This window comes from Diprion similis, chromosome 12 (assembly GCF_021155765.1).
Source record: "Diprion similis isolate iyDipSimi1 chromosome 12, iyDipSimi1.1, whole genome shotgun sequence".
Lineage (NCBI taxonomy): Eukaryota > Metazoa > Arthropoda > Insecta > Hymenoptera > Diprionidae > Diprion > Diprion similis.
Window position 1 is genome coordinate 16,914,930 of NC_060116.1, and position 21,356 is coordinate 16,936,285.

The window sequence follows — 21,356 nt, forward strand, 5'->3', positions numbered from 1 at the left end:
TAATATTCCATTCTTCATTCAATGATTATAAAATAGGATAGGTGATGATAAAAATTGGGTATTACGTGGACAAGCGAAACTAGTCAGCCAATTCCCAAATAAACTCAAATCAAATCTTTTGGGATGCCACCAACCTTAGAGTGCGTTACCGTTCACGTTTGCCCACGTCTTTTCCGTACTTTCATTTTATGCTTAATTTTTTATTTTCACATACACGTAGTCGCACGTCTATTCTTTCTTCCCCCTTCTCCATTTTCGACTCGAAGCGTGCGAATTCTCGCACGTTCTTAGCACGTCTGTACACCACCAACTTACTTGAACGACAAATTATGTTCGTTCATGGAAAGAAATCCTCATCGACGAGCGGTCTCGCATGCCAAGTGGCGATTCCGCTTGTGATTCACCGACCACATCGGCAATGAGTGTAGGTATTAATCACCTTCTTCGAGCCAGGTATACCGTTACGAAAACATCAAAATTGCCGACAATTAACCATGCATGCAGATCGAGGCTGGTTGTCAATGAGTCGCGGATGGATCCACGCATGACTCGATCACATCATGAAAGGGGGCCATTTATGCACGGTACTTACACGAATGCCTAGGTACACACGGTGTAGCAGGCACTATAAATGCCTGTAATACCGAACGAGCTGGCTTAAGCATCAAATATGCAAATGCACATGGTCCACGCTTTTTACCTCGTGTGTTATTCCCGTATGCACATAAGCCTGGCTGTGTGCAAGGTGGGCATGTTAAGGGAGAGCGAGAGGGAGAGGGACAGAGAGAGATACACCTACATCCGCGTTTCTTACACCCACGCAACTCCCACGTCATACCTATGCCAACCGACTATTGCAGGGGCCACGTTTGCTCCTTTCCACACACGCGAAGACGCCGCGGTTTATGCTTTACCAGACACACGCTCGCGCTTTCTTACCAGGCTTCTCTGTTCGTTCATTCATTCATTCATTCACTCATTCATTCATTCATTCATTCATTCATTCATTCATAATATGCGCGATATACTTTGCCCGGAATGAATTTATTAATCAAATCTAACTGGCTGAGCGGTTACGTAGAACGAGTATCATTTTTTTTCTTCTCATTTTCGTTTTCCGTCTTCTAAATTTGTTTATTTCTTTCGAACGATTGCTCCGGGATATGTGCCTTGTACACAGGGGAACGGTATTCCCCGTACCTGTATCTGGCTACAAGCCTCTTTTAATACCTTGCGTAAGAGCTTGCGTAGTGTAAAAAGTCAGATTATAGGTAACCTACGACGTTCACGCGCAGTGTTCATCTAAAGATCCTAAGTATTCTATACACGTACACTATGATTTAGGGATTTATTTGCGTAATAGAAAAAGAGAGAAACATATGTGTACATTGGAGTGGCGACATTACAAATTTTCAGGCAGAATTCTTTAATGAACAAGTTTAAAAAGTTCCCAACAATCGGTAGAAAAACGAACTTCTCATTTTTTACTATATTTTTAGTATCCCATAACGATTATTATAATTACTGATTATTATATAGTTACACTCATACCCATACATAACCGCAAAGATATATTATTAAAAAAGAAGGGCGCTAAAATTAAGGTAATTACGAGTTGTCATAGCCGTTTGTACGTCGCGGCGTCTCGTATTTTCTTTTCCTTTTTTCCAAACCTCTGCCTCTTCGTCTCCTCTTCCTCGCTTTCGTCATCGTTAATTTCTAGTTCTCGTGTGTTTTTCGATCGAAAAAAAGAGAGTAAAAATATCAGAATCAATCCAAAGCCTGAGCAGAAGCCGAAGGTTATATTCAAACCATGTGCATACACATTCACATTGTATGCTCGTACTTTTTGCCTCTTATTCTTTACGCAACGTGACACTGATAAATGCCATAAAGATCCCAAATTGACCACAAAAAGTTCACGCTTTTGTTGGCGATTGTACGCGATTTTTGAAGAGGGCTAAGTTTTTCCGATATTTCCAGAATCGAATTGACATTCCAAAAAAATAACAAAAAAAAAAAACAAAAAACATATATTACTCACAAGCCCCTGTCCATACGAGGTACGCGTTAAATTCACATCCTACAGCCTGCAGGGAATGGAAGTCGGCCAACCTGACTGCTACACGGGCTCCACACACACACACACACACACACACACCTATAACCGGAACTCTAATAAGCTACGCACTCAGACTGCAGCTACCGAAGTGGATATCCATTATTGCGCTGCATGGCTGCTTCTCAAGTTAATAAAAAGAGTTGAAAAGAAGAGGAAGGAGAAAGAAAAAAACAAGTGTCTGTTTCCAGGGGCAGCGGCAGGGCAAGCCTGCAGCACGTCCTGCTGTTCTGCGGTCTGATCCGCTGTCGTCGAGTCGAGTCTCGTCGACGCGCACTTGAATTCTATACAAACTGCGCGAAGGAGCATCGAAACGATAAAAAGGATCAGAATGAGGGAAAATAGATGGGCAAAAACCGGCAAGAGTTATAGTGATTAAAATTTCGCCGGTTTCAAGAGGACGCGAGGATAAATTTCAAAGCGATCATCGGTCTCGTTTGTCGTGGGAACTCTTCACGGTCTCGAATTCCAAAAATTTCTCAACGCGAGTGCGGTCCGAGGGTGCTAAAAAAACCTCCACTATGCCTCCGTGAAATGCGATACGGATTCTTGCATTTTGTTTTTTTTTTTTCTTTTTTTTTTTGAAACTGAATACCGAACGGTAAATAGTACAGGATTTATTCGAAACTTGTTTGGCTCCAGCAGCCATAACGAAAGTTTGTATATTGGATATGTTTTTTTTTCCCTCAAAATTTCGGTCAAAACCATTTAAATTTTCGAACCAAGTTCGGAGGAAAAAAAAAATCACGTATAATTTGTGCATTATTTTCAATTTCAATCAGGAAATATTAAAACATGTAACAGACGGAAGAAAAAAAATGTGAATTCGAATGTTTTTATTTATAATATATTCAAATACCGTTTCAACTCAACGCGTACATTTAATGGTTTACATCTAAAAGCTCCCAACTGCAAATCGCGCCCGATCGCATCAGGATTTTGTCTTCCATCCTAACATCCGCGTCCGTATATATGATACCTACAGGAACGCGCGATTCCCTCTGCATATAGGCAGCCAGCTTACAGTCATGTCATAGTACGTGGCCGAAAGATATAGCAGCGGCAACTCATTAACCACAGGGGTTTTGATTTAGAGTCCATTAGCAGCGTGGCACGCCGATTAGTTACAATCTTAGCTGGCCTGCACGTACCTATACAGAGATTAGCAGGGTCTAATGCGACACCGTGAAGACAAATAAAAAATTTTTAAAATTAAAAAAATTCACCGACATAAGTGCCCGTAAATTCACACGCGCAGCTCTTATTGCGACTCAATTTATCAATCACCACTTCAATTTCCACGATAATAAAGTGAAGGGAAATAATAACCTTAAAAACTCGGCAACCGTGCAACACCTCCCCTTGTCTTGGCCTCGTTCGAATTAATTTACCCTGAAAAGGAACAGGTGCAGGGTCGTCACACCGGCCGGCTGGGCCCTCATTCTGTCCCGGTTGGTGATCACCAAGCGAAACGTAAGTTACTTCTACCCTGTTGCTGCCATGCGGTTGTTAGCCGGCATCGGAAACTCATCTGTGGATGGAAGGGGAATCAGATGACGGGAAAGAGGTTACACCTGGATCTCGAACGCCGGCACTTCGACCCCGTAATTGGCTGCTCACTTCCTCTCCAGAAATGAGGTTTAATTTTTACGGCAATTACACGACAATTGCAGCGGCACTCAGAGCGACTAAAAGTCAAGATTTTCACAGCGGTTTTTCTGTTTCTTAGTTTTCTTACTTTTTCAATAAAAACCAGACGAGGTGCGAAGCGTTGATCTAAGCCACCAGCGATTCAAACGCGCACGTTAGAAACGGTTTGCTTATACTCGCGGAGCGATCGTTCTTCGCTGATCTATGATGATTAGTATATCGAGTTCCGATGCATTACGACACGTCGCGTCGCCTCGTGCTCAGCGCAAACTTTACCTTAATTATTATGATATATTATTGCTTATTATTACAACGCTTCGTGATCTAGACCTTAGCCGTGACGCAAGGAGTTATTATACAGGCTGTGCGCATTAAAGAGGTAAATAATGAAGAAAAAGAAACTGAGATATATGCAGTAGGTATACACGAGCACCTGTACACCTATAACGCTTATAAACTGCACACTCGCGATCAGAAAATCACACCTGACCTTAAAACTCGTTCCTTATCGACGTATTAAATAACATCAATGGTATGGTCGGTAAGTGATTTATAGCCGACTATATTACAAGCAAATATCGGCTCTGTTCACCGTGTTACAACGATTACCTTATTTCCAAAAAAGAAATCACTGCACCGTTTCCGTTGTGAAAAAAAAAAACCGCCTAACAGTAGTTAAGTGAATAGATCCAAATTACATTGAAATTTGAAAAAAATTGATTTGATTTTCACGTAACGTAAGAAGGGTGCAGACGGAAGTCTTCTACTAGGACAGTGAAGCATTTGTTTGCGGAGGAAGCGGAACGTTATCTCGGCATATACGGAGAGCCTGGGCTTATCAGTAGGGTCGTCCGGGTGTAATCAGAAAACGTGACACCTCTCGTCGTCGGTGTCGAGCTCGTGTAGAGAGAGGAGAGATAGCAGCAGCGGTGGCGAGGAGATTGCGAGCCGAGGTTGGAATCGGGCCGTAGGCCCAGGGCCCAGGGCCCCGACCCCCGGGGTTCCAGGCGGTGAAAATCGGGGATTCGAGTCACGTCCCATCGGGTTATCGCACGCAGTGCTATACGAACCTACGTATTTTTAAACGATGGAACCAATCGCGTCGAGGCTCACCTCGAACGTCGAGATCTGCGTCACGTCCGCCGCTCACAGCCTCGGACCCGCCGATTTTTATCTGCCGTTATCTCAATCTGCGAGACTTGATCTCCGTGCACAGCTGGCAGCCGACATCATGGGAAATGCTGACGAGGAACGGGACGAGCTTGCAGGTTACTGCGTCATGTCTGCTGCACTTCTTAGTCCCAACTGAAGGTGCCTGGTAACCAAGGGAAACTTTCCCGCAACTTCGCAGGGCATAAGTCGAGCGATTTATTGTTTCAACCTCGGTGTGCACAATGCGAGACCGTTATTTACTGTTGTTTTTTTTTTTTTTTTTTTTTATACTCTTTTTTTTTTTCATTTTCCTACGTTCTCTCGCTACTTTTCCAGCCACAACATCCGTGGCGAGCCGATATACGTCGCCGCATAGGCGTTAATCAAGATTCCATATCGCTTTTAAGACATTGTTCATTTTCTGAAGTCGGTGGAAGAAGTGAATTTTCAAAAAGTTTTACTTCAGCCCATTATTCCGATGGTTTATGAAAACTAAACAAGATGGATAAAAATTTTCCAGAAGTCATTCGGAATCATGATGTGACTTTATAGTGATCTTGAATGCTGTTGCGTAAAAGCAATTGAAACCACTCTCGTATGATTTTCAAGATACGCAATCAATTTCTCAGTTAACAAATAAAAATAAACACAATATTATTTCGTGTAATCATCGCACGCACACGTGTCAAGGACCGCACCTCCATCTCGAAATATATAATACCCAAAGTCACGGCCGAGAGATTCTTCCCTTGTACTGTACGTCAAAGTTTTTTACCGCATCACGGAGGTGAACAGCATTCGAGGCGCCATTATAATAATTAGTCAGCTAGCCTGACGGTCCGGACGCTGCGGTATTCCGAATCAGTCCATCGGCTAATATCCTGGCTGAAGGCACAATGCCTCGATGTCCATGGGGGACTTTCTCTCCCCCTTCGTTACGCCGTGCAGGCTACTCGGCCAAGAAACGACGATGAAAAATTTCCCCGTCACGTCAAGATCAGACCTATGCGGTATGGGTGTATACAATATGTGAAGAATGAGAGAGAGAGAGAATGAAATGGAAAGAAATAGAGTAATAAGAGGATAAAAGCGAAGCGATCAACGGCGTGAAATTATTGTGAACATGGAGCTTTGTTCCGCGGGGGAGCTCGACGAGGAGTTTGTTGTGCGAATGGAATCACGAACCTAGCAAACAGGGTTCATTTAGATCGCGTATAGAGGCAGGAGCTCGTTAATATCCCAGCAAAAAGCTGGCAGCGCAAAGTCTTGAGCCGAGATCGACTTCCACTAACTCATTAGACGCGTCGTTGTATATCAACCAGCAATGGCACTTTGCCGGTGGTTCTCTAAACGAGATCGATCGGCACATACCGCGAGAGAACGGAACCAGTTTCGCCAATTACTACGGATTAACTGGGGGCGCGCAAAACCAACGCCACCCCGATTAGCCACTTCGACCGCATTACGCTGGGCATACATCCACCCACACACCTACACCCACACACACACGTGAAATAATTTGATCGAGGAACGTTTGGCTGGAAAGGAATCGCCTGTGAATCACGGCCGTGGCTCGAACCCTGCCGAATGTTTACCTTCCTATCAAATTACCCGCGACTCACCGTCGGCCTCCAGGGTATGCCTTTTAGTCCGCCGACCGAAAGCAGGGTTAGACGTCCTGCGCTTCAACATTTACCTGGCTTCATGCACGAGGACCTGCTCTGCTCCGGAATTCACCTGCGGGAGCAGCAGAGCGGAATTTTTCAACTCACCATTCATCTTATTTTATAGGGGACCAGAGTGTGTTCACTTTACTCAAACGTGTCCACGATTATTCACAGCTCTCTTTGGTTTTAAATGTTGAAAGATTTTTTTAACGATATTTTCCGCTTGCACGCGTGGATGATTCGTTCGTCTGCACTGTGTAAGTAACGTCGAATCACTTGGCCTACTTTGATAAGATTTATTTTCGGCACGGTGGTAGATCGGTTGGATTTTCGAAGAGCAGAACAACATCGCGAAAGACTTGTCTAGGCGCAGAATTGTACAGCAAAATTTTTCAAATCTAAACGTCGAAAAAAGCTTTTATCCCTAATAAACAACTTTCTTCGACGCCAACGATCTCCTATTTTAGCTGGGCGTATAGGTACGGCAGAATAAAGTGATCGGTAATCAAGATACGATTTGAGGATTAAGATTGTCAGAAACGTCTCATCAAGCATTCCACGTGGAAAATTATTCCCGTCGTTATTGATCCACTTAGTATCAGTTTGGCACGACGTGTTCGTCAGGTAGTAAAAACGTCAACTTTATCAGACCCTTTTCCTCGAAAAATTTTAATTAAAACTTACCAGGTATACGCACAACAACAGGGCCCAAACGCAGTCAAGTTCTGAATATTCTGAGGCAGGAAATTTGTGTAATCAATCACTTCACGCAGTCTCGTTTTGGGCTGCTGCGACCGAGACAACGCAGGACATACATCGTTATCTAATTATCCTTTTTAATTTACCAGAATCCTTCGAAGCCGACACGAGTCCCGGTGTAAACCTAATCGTAAAAGAGTGATAGGAAAAGACCCGCTTGTTACGTAACCCCAAACTCCGGTCCCACAACAAGAGCACTCAGCTTTTGTCTGCTCGAAGATCGAACTAACAACTAACAAGTCTTTTATCGACCCTCTCAGCCTCTTAACGGGGAGTCCGCAACCCTCCCTGAGGCGAGGAATACCTGTTTTCAAAAGTGTTTGGGGGTTTTAAATTGGAAAGTGTGGGAGGCTCGAACTCGAGGCTGTTAAATGCACCCCCTAAGGTACCATAAGAAAAAAAAAACAGGAATATCAGTTTCCATTTGAAAATAATAATAACGTTGATAAGTTAACCTCGTGACTGAAAGGGTTGCGAACTTTGACAATCAAATTTCAAGTTGCCGACATATTTCTGCCTCGAAATTCGTTCCGTAGTCCGGATTGGCAACGAGGCAATTAGGAACTGTATGGAAAAGTTGAACGAAAATCTTAATGGTTGGATCCTGAATCTCTCGAAGGCGATGGATCCAGAGCCGAGAATCGGCCACGCTCTTCTTCAGCAGTCTTGGCGGCTGACTGACGCGGTACTCCGGCAGTGAACCGGTCATTATAGTAAGAGACTGACCACCCAACGGCCAGGTAAGAAACGAAAAGAAAAAAACAACACAAAACCGAAATATCTCGTCGCTCTTTTAACTTTAACGCTCACCGAAGAAACGGGACTCACACTTTCTCGGCGAGATGAAAAATTTTCGAAATTGCGGGTTACAGGGAGGAAACAAATTTCAATGAATTGCTTGCATGACATCCGAGAAGAATCAAACAGTCCAAAATCATTTCATCACTCTAAAAATAGAGATTTGAAAAAAAAACACAACAAAAAAAAACCACGTGCGATAAAATCGAGCGTCGCTTCAGCGGATCTCTGGCTTCTTCTACGTGATAATCCTGAAGAATTGATTCCCTGACGTTGACTCTAATAAGATTGTTTTACGACGAAGCCCGAAACGCTGGAGAGTTTTGTACAGTGCTGAGTTCCTTCTGCACTGACAATAAGGAAGATGGGCTGCCGTTAAATAAAATTAGCTTTTTACGCGTACAATCATCCGCTGAATAAGGGTTCGAAGAAGGGTCCAAAGGTGCTGGTTGCGTTTCGTGGTTTCTATTACAAAGGCGGCGGCCAGCATCATTCTCGCATACCTTCCGGGGGTTCCCCGACCTCTCCTCTCTCGTCGTTTCTATGCATTTGTGTGTACGTGTGTATAGCTTTGTCCTCAAAGCGATTGGAATTTCTTCACCGAATGAAGAAGAAGAAGAAGGAGCAGAAGATGGCGCACAGGAGGCTGCTGCGCCGATCAAACTTACCTGTTCCTCAGGGTTGCCCTCCCCCTCCCCCTCCTCCCCCGCCCCCTGCCACCATCTCTCTCTCTCTCTCTCTCTCCCTCCCCCTCTCGCTCTTCGAATACCGAGGGATGTGAGATTTGTATCTCCGCGGGTTCGAAACGAGGCTCGTAGGTATTGTACTTGTACCGCATCTTTCAAAAGACCCCCTGCCTTCGCTACGACCATTCAAATATCCACAAGGTTACAAATACAGGCATGCACAAGACTATGTCGGGCGGCGGGCATGTTCACATATTATCCGTGGGCCGACTGTTTATACATGCGCATTTAAATGACGCGGACACGCAGGTGGATCGAGGGTGTGACCTATCAGCCACTACAGCCTTTAGTTCCACTAACCGATGGGGGTGTATACCGATGAGCAAGCCTCCTCCGCACCGCTTGTCTTTACCTTTCGTATTTAGTCGGCAATTGGCTTGTTAGCCCCCGCGTCGACCGACGCCACCGGTTTATTTGTCCTGACTTGGCGCGATGCTGCGATGGGATCCTACTTTTCATGGGAAAAATCTTCCGTCAGAGACGCCGAACTTGGAACAGGAAATGTAGACCAATTAATTGAAGAACGAGCCACTCGACGAGGGACTCGTGATTTTTATTTTTACATTCTTGCTGCTGAGATTCGGTTGGAAGAAGAAAACGAAATACTATAAGACGAAGAAAAAAAGAGCTCGGATATTCTATATACCCTTGTTATCTATACTTAGAAAATTTTTCATTACTATGGAATTCTTCTTCAACCACTTAAATAATCGTAATTTATTTTTCATCGGTAGCTAATCATCACCGTTACATACGTGGGATTCAGTCACGCCAAGTCCCGTTTCCCTGCAGGCGAACAGCCAGCCACCTCGTATGAATTTGTAGAAAGCGATAAAGCTGCGAATAACGAAAGCACCGATCCTCGGCCAACAACGTAGACAGTCTATACACTTAGCATACCAGCAATTTCCTAAGTATGCCTAAATATAGATCGAAATTATCATTCATCCTGCAGCATATAGAATCATGGAAGAGGAAGCCGCGATGTGGTGTTCGATAAACGGTTCACCCTTTTTTCAAATCAACTACTATTTTTAAATTCTCCGACAGAGATACAGCTGCTGTTTTTCTGCGCCTACACGTATACGACGCCGTCCGCACAGGCTGTTTTTTCTCTGGGGATGTAGAAGAGAAAAGAAGGGTAATGTTAGACGTGGGTATATCATTAGCGCGAGCGCGAACACCGTAAGACCGGTTCGGAACGCCCGGTATAAACCTTTTTTGTCGTACAATTTTTTTCCGACACTTTTTCTCTTTTCTTTTTACACATTGTTTTCCCCCGTTTCAGTTTCCTTTATAAAATTAACACGAGTCCGCTAAGAGTGGCGTCATGTTTCTGATCCGACCCAGAATTATTATACCTACGATGCACCCTGATAGGCGATCATCACACCTCGTATCGTAATCTACTCAGATCCTCTCGTAAAAAATAAAGAACTCGAAGCAGGCCTGCAAGGTATGTTGAAATTGAATTTCAAACTCTGGATAGCGTTCACGATATTTCGGAAAACAATTTCAACTTCAATTATACCCTACTTAATACCATGATACAAAGTATGAGAATTGCTGTTGAAGCAATATGGCGTCATGAGGGATAATCAGCTGATCGTTTCAGGTAAATTATACGAATATAAAGTCACGAAAAACCTCGCGCAGCCCGTTAAAACTTTATTCTGGTACATTGAGTCAGCGCAGAGTGAAATATGCGATAAAGAAATACGTTTATAATTAGTATTGCATCATTTCTGCCACGAGATGCAACCGCGTCTCTCGAATCTTCGGAACCTGACACCGTAGGTGCCGCATAACGATCGAGTGAAAAATACATATATAGAGGAGAAAAGTGTCGATCGACTAGTTTTTCTTCGACAATTAATTTCTAGCTTCTTTTATTTCCATTTCACTACAGCTGTACGGACGGCGTTGTCATTATCTCATCTTCTTCTTCTCCTCCTTCTTCTTCATCTTCTTCATCTTCTTCTTTTTTCCTATCCCAGATTTACTTTTACACATCACACCGCGCCGATATAGCTATCCATCTCGCGGCGTATACCGCTACATTACACATCACGATGTTTCGTACTTCGCTCTCGACTCGGAGCCGCCTATATCCGAAGCCAATTATTATCTCTCGATTGATCTAAGCGCGAAGGCGATAATGACGCTATATATACTAGGTATAAGTACAAGAGGTATAGCCTATCTTTTAACTGGCGTATCGTTCCTCGTCTCTTCTCGTCTCGTCTCCTCTCGTATCGTCTTGTCGACTGCTCTTCGGCTCGATCAGCGCGGCAATTTTATCTCTCCAAGAAGTCTGCGCTGCATTGAGCTGTTAATGTACGAAACTATCGGACCGCGGTCCAGACTTCAATTCGAACTTTGTATATTGCCGTGTTACGATGTAGCGCGTGAAAAGGAGAGAGAAACTCTGGGAGAATAGACGATGTGGAATAAATCAAATGGCGGAGGTGCAGCCAGTTTGTTCTGAGATTGAAATCGAATATATAGAGAGAGAGAGAGAAAAAAAATCACCCGGTTTGTATCGGTGTGACCACACCAATTTATGTAGCCTGCCACGCTATTATGATAGTATAAGATAAAGTGATATAACGATTATAATGAAACGAAACGAAGCGAAACCGTCAGACGGCGCCACGGGACCGATATAATACTTATCCGATGAATTTCTATACCAAAAGAATTATTTATCCGTTTTACCTTCGATGAGTAACGGGTGATCGGTATCAATCAATAACGGAAACTTGTGCTCATTATCAAACTCCGTCCGTGGCACGTACAACGAAATACAATTATAAATCCATAACCGGGTCATACCTCATTTTCGTGTCGATTTTAGTATTAGGTATCGTTCCTACATACCTTATACCTACACATGTACACACTTATAATATCCTGCGCATGGCATAGACAAAAAACCTGCCCGCGGTATCTGAATTAACACGCTCCTCCACTTTATTATACACGATATAGCTATATCTCCGTCGTAAATTCTATGGGGGAAAAGAAATTTAACAAAAAGATCTCTGCGTACCTGAATGGCGCACAAATTCGTTTGGCGTTTGCATGTATGCATGATACAATCCACGCAACCTTCCAGGCACAATTATAGTCCGAGTAAGGTTCATGTTATTAGACGTTATATATTGGACACGCATTAGCCCCGACTTTATGACGAAATTCGTGATTGATAGTTATGAAATCTGTATCACTGACTCACAGGGTCACTGGATGCGGTCACGCCCGGCACGCGCACAAACTCAAGTAGAATTTTTCATCCACCTAGAAATCACAAAAATTTTCCACGTCCTTATTTCCCTCATTCCAAATTTTCTAGAAAAAAAACATCCATCATCTTTCAATGAAGTTACGTTCCTACTGCGAGAGAGCCTCGCGCTCTGGTGACGTTAGGGATGGCGAAGAGACTTAGCATTTGCATGCATGCACGAGTGAGAAATGTTCACCTCATAACGAAGGGCTAACGAGTATCGAGTAGCAGTCTTTATACGTACGGTAAAGCCCAACGGGTGTTAAAATTGATATTTCTGGTTGCAAATCAGCATTAATCCGACGTCAACTAAACCGAACACTTAACAACGCCAAATGATTGCTCCCTCTCACCGCGTACATGTAGACGTATAAATATCGCGTATAAACCGACTTCCTGTCTGGACAATTACCGGCGTTCCCGCGTTGCAGGATGGAGCGTAATTACCCGTGAGATAATTTTCGTTCTCGAGTTAAAATGCATGCAGCACCTATACACAATGCCGTATACCATACCGCTCGGTACACACACAGACAGGCTTACTGGTGTTAATAATTCTTGTATACCTGCCATTTCGCTCAGGGTTTAACTTTCTTCCCGGTTTGGGATCACCTGCGGATATCCTACTCGTGAAAAAATCTCCTCCCCGCCTGAAACTGAAACATCTATAATCTGGAGCAAAACTCCTCGGTGGTATTGTAAGGACGAGACGCAGAGGGCCATGCGCCAAAGAACTTGAACCGGAGTGTATGAAATTGTGAAAGCACGTAGTTCATCCGGCCTCTAGGCAGGACGAGCGGATAGCCGTTGATGGGGCCACTCACCTTGCCCATGCCGCCATCTCACCTTCCTCCTCTTCCTCAGAGACCATCCAAGTTGCAAGCAAGCATCGTCGAGCGCCACCGTCTGCCGCAGCAAGACCGTTCCTTTTTCTTATATAGGTACTTATTCAGCGACGTACGTACCTACACCTCTCCATACGTTTCCCCTTTTTTGTCTTCACTGCTGCTAGGTTGCTTTGCACCTAGTTGTTCCCAGCCAAGGAACGAATGCTATACTCGAGTCGACGACTCGCTTATCAAGGAGAGACGCGTGCTCGAATAGAAATTCAGTGGCTCCAACCCTGGCTCCTGACTCCTGACGACGAGCATTGGTCATTCGGAGGAAAGACATGCCAGGTTACGACTGGCGATAATATGATACCGAGATGCGAAGATTGGCATGTTCACGAGCTTCTCTCCTTCCCCTTTTCCCTTTTTGCCAATAGTTAGGCACCTGCACACGTTCGGCTGACGCATGCGGTGAATGATGAATAACGACACATGGCGCCTACTGGCACTTTCATATCCTCCACGCTAACCATTATGCAGCATCTTCCTCCGGGCAGGGTATAATACACGTACACGAGTTGCACCTGTAACGATTACTGCCTGACGGTCATGAATTGCGAGCTGCTGATAATTTCGAACCGCAAAATTTGAAGTAGCGGAGCTATAAATATACTCGAGCGAGATCTCCTATAGCAAACACGATTCCGCCTCAAGCTTCTCTAATTACGAGGACTATTAATACCCGTACATTTCCAACTTATCACCGCGGCAGGAGGTCTGTTTCTCGGAATATAACGATTGCCTTGAATCACGATAACCAGAATATCTGCTGGGTAAAATAGCCGAGTATAAGACTCAATCCGCGTATTTTTATTATCCATCATTCCTCCCAAATGAGAACGACATCGACGCCAATAGCAATTAGCCACCGCGACTCCCCCTTCGGTAATATCAACGCGAATCGAGTTCAAAAGGGCTCGAGGGCTCGACAGCCGCATAACGAACGACTCCTTCGGTAGTAGGGCCAAGTAAAATGGCAGTAAAGGGTTTAAATCGCGCGTGAAATGAAGCCGGTGCCGTGTCGATGGTGTCGAAGCTCCCAGCATGACTTGGCGCACAAAGTAAAACGCCGAGGGGGGCGGCCACCAGCTAACAATAAGATGGAACCAAGTGCATGGCGGTGCAGCGGCGCTCCATCGCTGTGCGAGGACTCTGAGGACGGCCATTGTACGTCTATCGTATTTACCTCGTGATTCTGTGGATTTAATTACATCAACTGAAACGCGCCGCTACAGCAATGCCCCGGAGATACGAAAGGTAAAACGGGTCCCAGGCCCCGGTCCGTAGTCCGGGCGCCGCGTCGTCGGCTTGGTGGGGGACAAGAAGGGCAAGAAGAGGCTGGTCACCAGGACTCGTCTTCGCTTTCTTGCTGCGCTTATACGCTCCTCGGAAATCAAAACAATCTCGGCTTCGCAATCACGCGCGTTCGAGTGGAAATCGACGTTTTTTGACGTGGGAATATACGCTACGAGCGATTAATGGTTCGAAAGATGCATTCGAAAAACGCAGATACCTTGTTGTATTTTATCAGTTATTAATCCTACGAGCTTCTAGCTCTGGTTTTTGGAGACAATAAATTTTTGGGCCCGAAATATCACAGAAACAAAAAACATGTGTTGCGTAAAATTTCAAGTACATTGTATAATTTTATTCAGTGAAATCTTTTGCAATCCGAGAGCAATTATTTGATTGAAACTAGTTTTTTGCAGCGAACCGTTGTGTCCTGTCGAAAAAATTTTATACCAAATAAAAAGTTGAACAGTTTTTTTGGGTGTCACGTGTAGGTACGTAAGGAAAGTAAGTAGGTATACGGGCATAATCGTTGACTAAAAACCCCAAATAATGTAGGACGTATGATAAAATGCTCTCTCACGAAATTCAACAATTTTCGATGAAATACGAGGACGTTAACGACGCCAGTTACGATATTCGTTTCAAATTTACAACTCTCTCGAACCACGCTCGTTAAAATCCGTATGGGTTTATATACGTATGTATACATAATACAATATGAGGTAGAAAAGAATGGTGTTGTGCGGCAAACGGTCGCGTTCAAAAGTATAATAACCCCGTACTATACATATATCGCAGAAAACAATTATTAATTGCTTTCGAGGACGCCTGACATTAACGCTTTTTATTATACCTCAGACCTGTACTCCGTTAAGTTTCTTCAATTAACGAGTACCTGTCGCCGCTCTGAACCCGCGGCCGGCAGGACCAAAAGAACCCGTACAAAGTATAACATTAAGACGAAAATTACTCCTTTCCTCGTTTCCGGTTCATCCTGTTATCAGGCTCGGATCAAACTTGACCCAAATGTCATTGAATGGTGCTTTCTAAGAGCAAGTGCCTCGCTGTTTCAAAAACAATTCAAGTGCACGTCTACTTAGCCTCTGAAGATGCTTATCGCTTCCGGAAAAGGGATCGTGACCGAACGAGCTCGCACGCGTGTAACTAACGGCCACTCAAAATACCCAGAGACTTGAGTTGAGCCATGTTTTCCATTCGGCAAACATCGACTATACGTATATATCCTGACTAAAATTTAATACAATCCGTACAGACCTGTACTCCTGTAACGCGGTACCAGGCGTACTTTTCGATCACTACGTATACCGGTGAACGCAAAAACGCCTTCGGGCAGCGCATGACTCATCCTGTGGTCTCTTCTGCTCCCCCCGATCCGCCGAGGCCTCGAGAGAATCGACCAGGACCGTGCAAAGGAAGCATTACTCCAGGGTGTTACGAAGTTCTAGGAAAAAGGAGTTAAAACTCAATCCCCGGCAGTGTGTCAAGACGAAGCTCTAGCGCCACTCGAGACAAGAGGCTACCGTCCGTTTCCCAAACTTATTCTCACCTTGAAAAGTACGACTGGTGTAACCGACGGTACACCCTGTACATCGCAGTCGACGTCTTCGCTCGTCACTAACGTGTCTAGGATTACCTGCTTACTGCACTAGATGTCGAGGGGACAACGAGGCGAAGGCATTGCCGTGAGTAGAACACTTATGAAGCGGATCGCGTCCGTTGCTTCGCCTCTGTGCAAAGTAGGATTGGTACCTACTGCAGTTCGCATTATACTACACATTAAAGCGTCGAGACTAGACAGACAGCATCAACTGCCTTCCGAGTTCGACTTGAGGATGGCCGAGGCATCCAGACCTTAACTCGAGTCGAGGCAATCCTGCAGGTCTCCGAGAAGGAGATAAAGAGACTCGTGAAAGAATTACTTACCATTGTTGTAGACCTCGGCGTTGACCAACGTGTCCTCGTCGTCTGTGTCCGGACCGATGGAGACGGGTGTGTAGACGATGGAGTCTCTCATCCTCATTATCTTTCAGCACGGCACGAGTCACAATTACCCCAAAACTGGATAAATGTACGCGCTGAAACAGAAATGAGTAAAAACCGATGAGCATCGTACTCACTGAAAAGAGCGGGGAATCGTAAGAAGAAAAGATTTATCGCCCTTGCGGAATTCGAACGAATCACGAGTCTCGATTTTTACAGCCTTTATAGATCGTCCTCTAGGGTGAGCTTAATCTTGATTTAACGATCTACAGATGAGCTCTTGATTGATCGATCGCTTCGACGAGCAAGTGCTAAAAACTATTTGGTCAATGCTGCTTGGAAACTGACTCTGGAAAGACAACGGCGGTCAACTTCAATGCCAATTTGTTTTTTGTAGAAAATTCCAGGTACGCGAAGAGATGTACGAATTTACTTTACGACCGCGAACCCACGGCGATATTCCGAAATTAATATCCCTCGTAGATTGCGTGTGTGCACCGATACATGTTTGCCTTACTAATTGCGAAATCGTGAAACGTCCATTAACCCAGAAAATTGTTTTAGCAGAACCAGCTCACTCGTATATTGGTAAAAGCGATCGTTACTCTCGTTCGATGATCATAATTAACGAGTTCGTCGTTAGCAATTTCAATTACGTCGTTTTGACGTCCGGAGTAACGGACGCAAACTGTTCTTACTTTTCATTTCTACAACCCGGCCAACTCTGCTCGATAAACAATGTCCAGCTTCGCGTTCCGTCACCCCGAAGAGAAGGTCCGATCACTCGGCTCGAGCGAAGATACAAATAAAGTGAAAACAACCGTTGAACCGCTAGCCGCACCAGCCACTAGCTACTCCACTAGCCGGTCGGGTGACTCAGAGAGCCAAATATAGCAATCACATTGCTTTCAGGAGCTGTTTTTGCCCGTATTCCTCCCCTTCCTTCTTTCGCCCCTGATCGTTCGCCGTGTCCTCGAGGTCCAGCGGGTCCTTTGGACCCGGTAACAACGTCCCTGTACCCGTCGAACGCGCCTGCAGCCTTCCTTCGCACCAGTCGAAGACCAGCCAAACTGGGCCATTCACCGGTGGTACACGAGACTCCAGATCTCGAGCTGTCTCACAGAGGAAAAAAAGACCAACTCCGTACAGCGGTCTTTAAAATAATCAGGTGGAATCACTGTCTCGGAAACAGTAAGTACCGTTGTCCAGTGCCAAGAGAACGCAGTATGCACCAAGGGTCAGTCCATCTCTCGTCCCCATCAACTTGATGATTGATAAGCAGCTGCAACCGGCTTCGAAAACTCGAAGAAACGCCAAGTTTTGCAGTCCGCGTCGTCACGTCCCTCGATATAATTCTTCCCCTTCCTCGCAGGTTTACCACGGAGCATGGTTCTATTCTTCTTATCTTGACCCTGACCCGAGTGCATAGTGCAAACGGTTGACGACGTGCTTGGTATTAAGAATCGAGGAATCGAGGCATGTCGAGTGTCCGCGGTACAGTTCCGTTCGTGGTACTCCGAGCGAAGCTGAAAGGTCCGCGACTAGGCGTCATAAAAGTGAGTTGGTAAAGCCTGGGGTTCCGTTAACCAGGTGGTGAAAGCTCGATCCGTGGAGAAGGTGCCGGGTCCTCTAGTCCATGGAACACGGCGCGCGCCGACTGTAGTGTGGGAAGAACCGACGTGGCCACACCGAGAGCGATGAGTCCATTGTCCCCGACGACGGTGCTCAGAAATAGCCGGTCCCGTCCGCGAAGCGGAAGTCTGGCAGTTCCAGAAGAACGCCTCACTCACCACCGGGGAAACCCTTATACTTATTGGGTAGTCCTTACGAACGTATTGCAGTGATTCGAAAGTATCTCTTTACTTTTCTCTGCTTCATCCACGTCTCAGTCCGAAAGGAATTTCCGGGTGTCAAGAACATAGTCGTAAAAATTTGTCGAAAGATTTCAATCCCATATGACGGGACGGCAGGCCCGCCATGTTCAGTGGCAATTGGCGATGGACCCCTGCCGAGTGAGACTGGGTCTTAATTCGTCTGAACTGTCACGGTGGGACAGTGGAGCGCTCATAACTCTGCACCCTGGTCTAGTCTAAACACATTCAACATTAGCTCAAGTTTCTACTGATGTGAGATGCATGGGAACGTGACGGTCTCGACAGAGACGTACGTACGTAAGCGGCGACGGTTAGTTCAATTAAAGCCTCTGGCTCCGGGTTCTCAAGCGTCAAGATCGCGGCCGTCCGGTGGATTAGATCGGATCCTGATAACCGTGCAGTTATGCATTGTTGTCGACAGTTAATGCCGGCGTATTTAACGGCGGAATGAATTAATGAATAAGAGAGTTGCAGCAGCTACAACCGTCAGGCACTGCAGGAAGCTGCGAGAAATCAGAGACGGCCATAAAGTCCATATGATTCACGCGACGAACGAACGAACGAACGAACGAACGCTTCCGGCCCCGCTACTGGACGAGGAGGAAATGACGCCGGCCCGATGCCGTTACCGCCAAGGTATAATGTAACTGGTTTTTCGTTCCCGCCTTGTTTGTTTATTATTGGCATATTCGACGCCCCGACATGCGACACCGTAACCATGTCGGCGAGAACTTTGCTCCGAGTTTGAAAACCGAGAGAGTTGAAGAAATCAGAGGAACAGGATGCAGGCAATGATACAGACAGTCATTTCCAATGGATTGAAAAGTGAACATGGTAAACCGCTCGACGCGTAATCGGTTCGAAAATTATTGCTAGACGGATAATAGGCGGTCAAGTCGAAGCGGATATTATACATATTCTCTGATATCGCGTGCAAGATTTAATATCCACTGCACCTGTGCAAGACACGGCATGTCTAGCCCTTGAGCCAAGGGCGTTAGTTACAGTTTCTCTGGAGAACTGGATTGCTTCGGGGAAATGAACAATGGAAATTAGATGCAGATTCAAGGCAAAAGGATCGATGGATATCGATCGTCGATTATAGGTATAATATCTTGGGTTCTAATTGATTGGAAGCCACACATCGACACGCCGTTATCCAAATAATCCTGGTACATCTCTTTTGAAGTGGTGCGTGCAGGTACTCCTTCATAGGACCATTTGATTTTCGAATGCAGCTTACGATCCCCACGTGGTAAGCGTTTCAAGGGAGTTTGATTAAAGGGTCGAGCAGTAAACGCCACAAGGAAACACTGTTCAATCAAAATGGAAGGAAAGTTACGGCGCGCCGCTTTGTGCTTTAAGCTGTATTGCGCGAGAGTTCACGGGGGGTAATGTCTACGGTCATAGCACCCTTGGCGATCATCCAGCAAGCCGGCGTCCCGTTTTTCCGTCTTCCTCTTTCCCAGTTTCATACCAAAGTTATATTTCCATACCTCTCCCTCTTTCGCGAAGGCCAACGTCGCTGCAGCCGCCTTAAGACGCGGAGTCTCTTCGACTCCGATTTCATCTCGCATTATCCAAAAAGCCGCGGCTTCCTGAAGGACCAGTTATTACGTACCGCGAAATACGTCGTTAAAGATACTCGCAATCCTTGGATTCTCCGTTTACTTAATGGCGAGTATTAACGTGTGGGTTTGAAAATTGCAGCTCGTATTCGTTCAAGCTTTAACGATTGACAGGAAATCATACACTTCGTCCTTGAATTTAGCGCTAAAGTTTCAGAGTCTTGTTTACAGTTAGCACGGAGGAATTACGAGAGGTGGCTCTGTAGTTTGATATGATACAAAAAGTTATTTACGAGCTCTTTCAAATGCGCGCGATAACGCAGCAGCTGCAATCATCACTGCAGACCGAACCGAAATCCGGAAGGCTTTCAAAGTTGTTTGTCCACCGCGAAATCACTTATTGGAATACATAAAACGAGTTTGGTAAGAGCGGGAGCGGTTTTACACCTTCGCTCGTATGACACCCGGTATAACAAATCATCACTCGAAAGTCCCGCTACACTCCCATGAATATCGAGCTGCATACTTCGCAGGCGCTGCAGAACTTCTGTGCCACACATCGAACCCGCAGGGGTCCCTTTTCGTTGTTTTATTAGATTTAGAAAAGAGAACAGATTGAATTCAACGATGATTTCGTTCCACGTTTTTCACCAGAAAAGAAAAGAAAACAAAAAAACGAGACACACTTTCACCGATGATGGCACGATCCACTATATTCAGCCACGCAGATATAAAGCAGCGCAGCACTAAAAACGAGTCTGAATAAACCGATAAATCACAAAGTGCGACCTGTAGAATTTATTTTCAAGTGCCAGTAGTGTGTAAAGAAAGCGAAGAGAACGGTGCACGGAGGCAGGCGATCCGGCGACATTAATCTTTCCAAGAAATCGAACCTCGAGAGTCTTGATAGTCTCGACGACGGAACCTCGCGGGGTTATCGGGATGTGTAAAAGGGACCGAGTAATTCTCTATTCTGGTTTAATCGTCGTCTAGACGAACGAGACATTAACTGCAGTCCGATCCGTGAGCGCGGAACGAGACTGGTTGTGCCCACAATCGGGTGAAATCAAATCCTCGAGCTGCATGCATGAAAGCGTTGCAGAGCCTGAACTAGGCCCCAACTATTTCTCCGCACCCACGTGTCTCCGAATGCATTGATAAGTTTGTACAAGCGTGAGGGTGGCCCGGGCTAAATTTAGCGATACCACTATATCCGCGTCTCTCTCGCACTTTTTTCCCCTCCAGCTTCTCTCTCTCTCTCTTTCTCTCTCTCTCTCTCTTACTTCCCCGACGCAGTTGTCACCGTGTTCGAAAAAGGTTTGGCGCCGTCGTACGAGAGCCGCCTCCCATCCCGTGAAGATTATACCGAACGAAGGTGCGTTGCCCCGTGTGGAACACGATCCGCCCCCAGGGAAATCGCGGGGAGATCCTCACCTGGCACGAGCGTCAAGGAACACGAAGAGGAGGAAATTTGGCCTGGCGAAATGACGCCGGTCATCAAGTTCGAGGAACTTGAGGCCGCAGTCTAGACGCTCGGTCTAATTGACGATCAT

The 21,356-nt window shown here is 45.5% G+C and overlaps 1 protein-coding gene across 1 annotated transcript in view; it reads right to left on the reverse strand.

The window, feature by feature from the left end:
• Positions 1-16,425, reverse strand: part of LOC124412991 (protein TANC2) — a 65,030-nt gene extending 48,605 nt beyond the window's left edge. The window contains exon 1 of the mRNA XM_046893259.1: positions 16,305-16,425. Within this exon, the coding sequence (XP_046749215.1) occupies positions 16,305-16,401 (97 nt within the window). The 5' untranslated portion in view covers positions 16,402-16,425. The remainder of the gene's footprint in view (positions 1-16,304) is intronic.
• Positions 16,426-21,356: the final 4,931 nt, after the last annotated feature.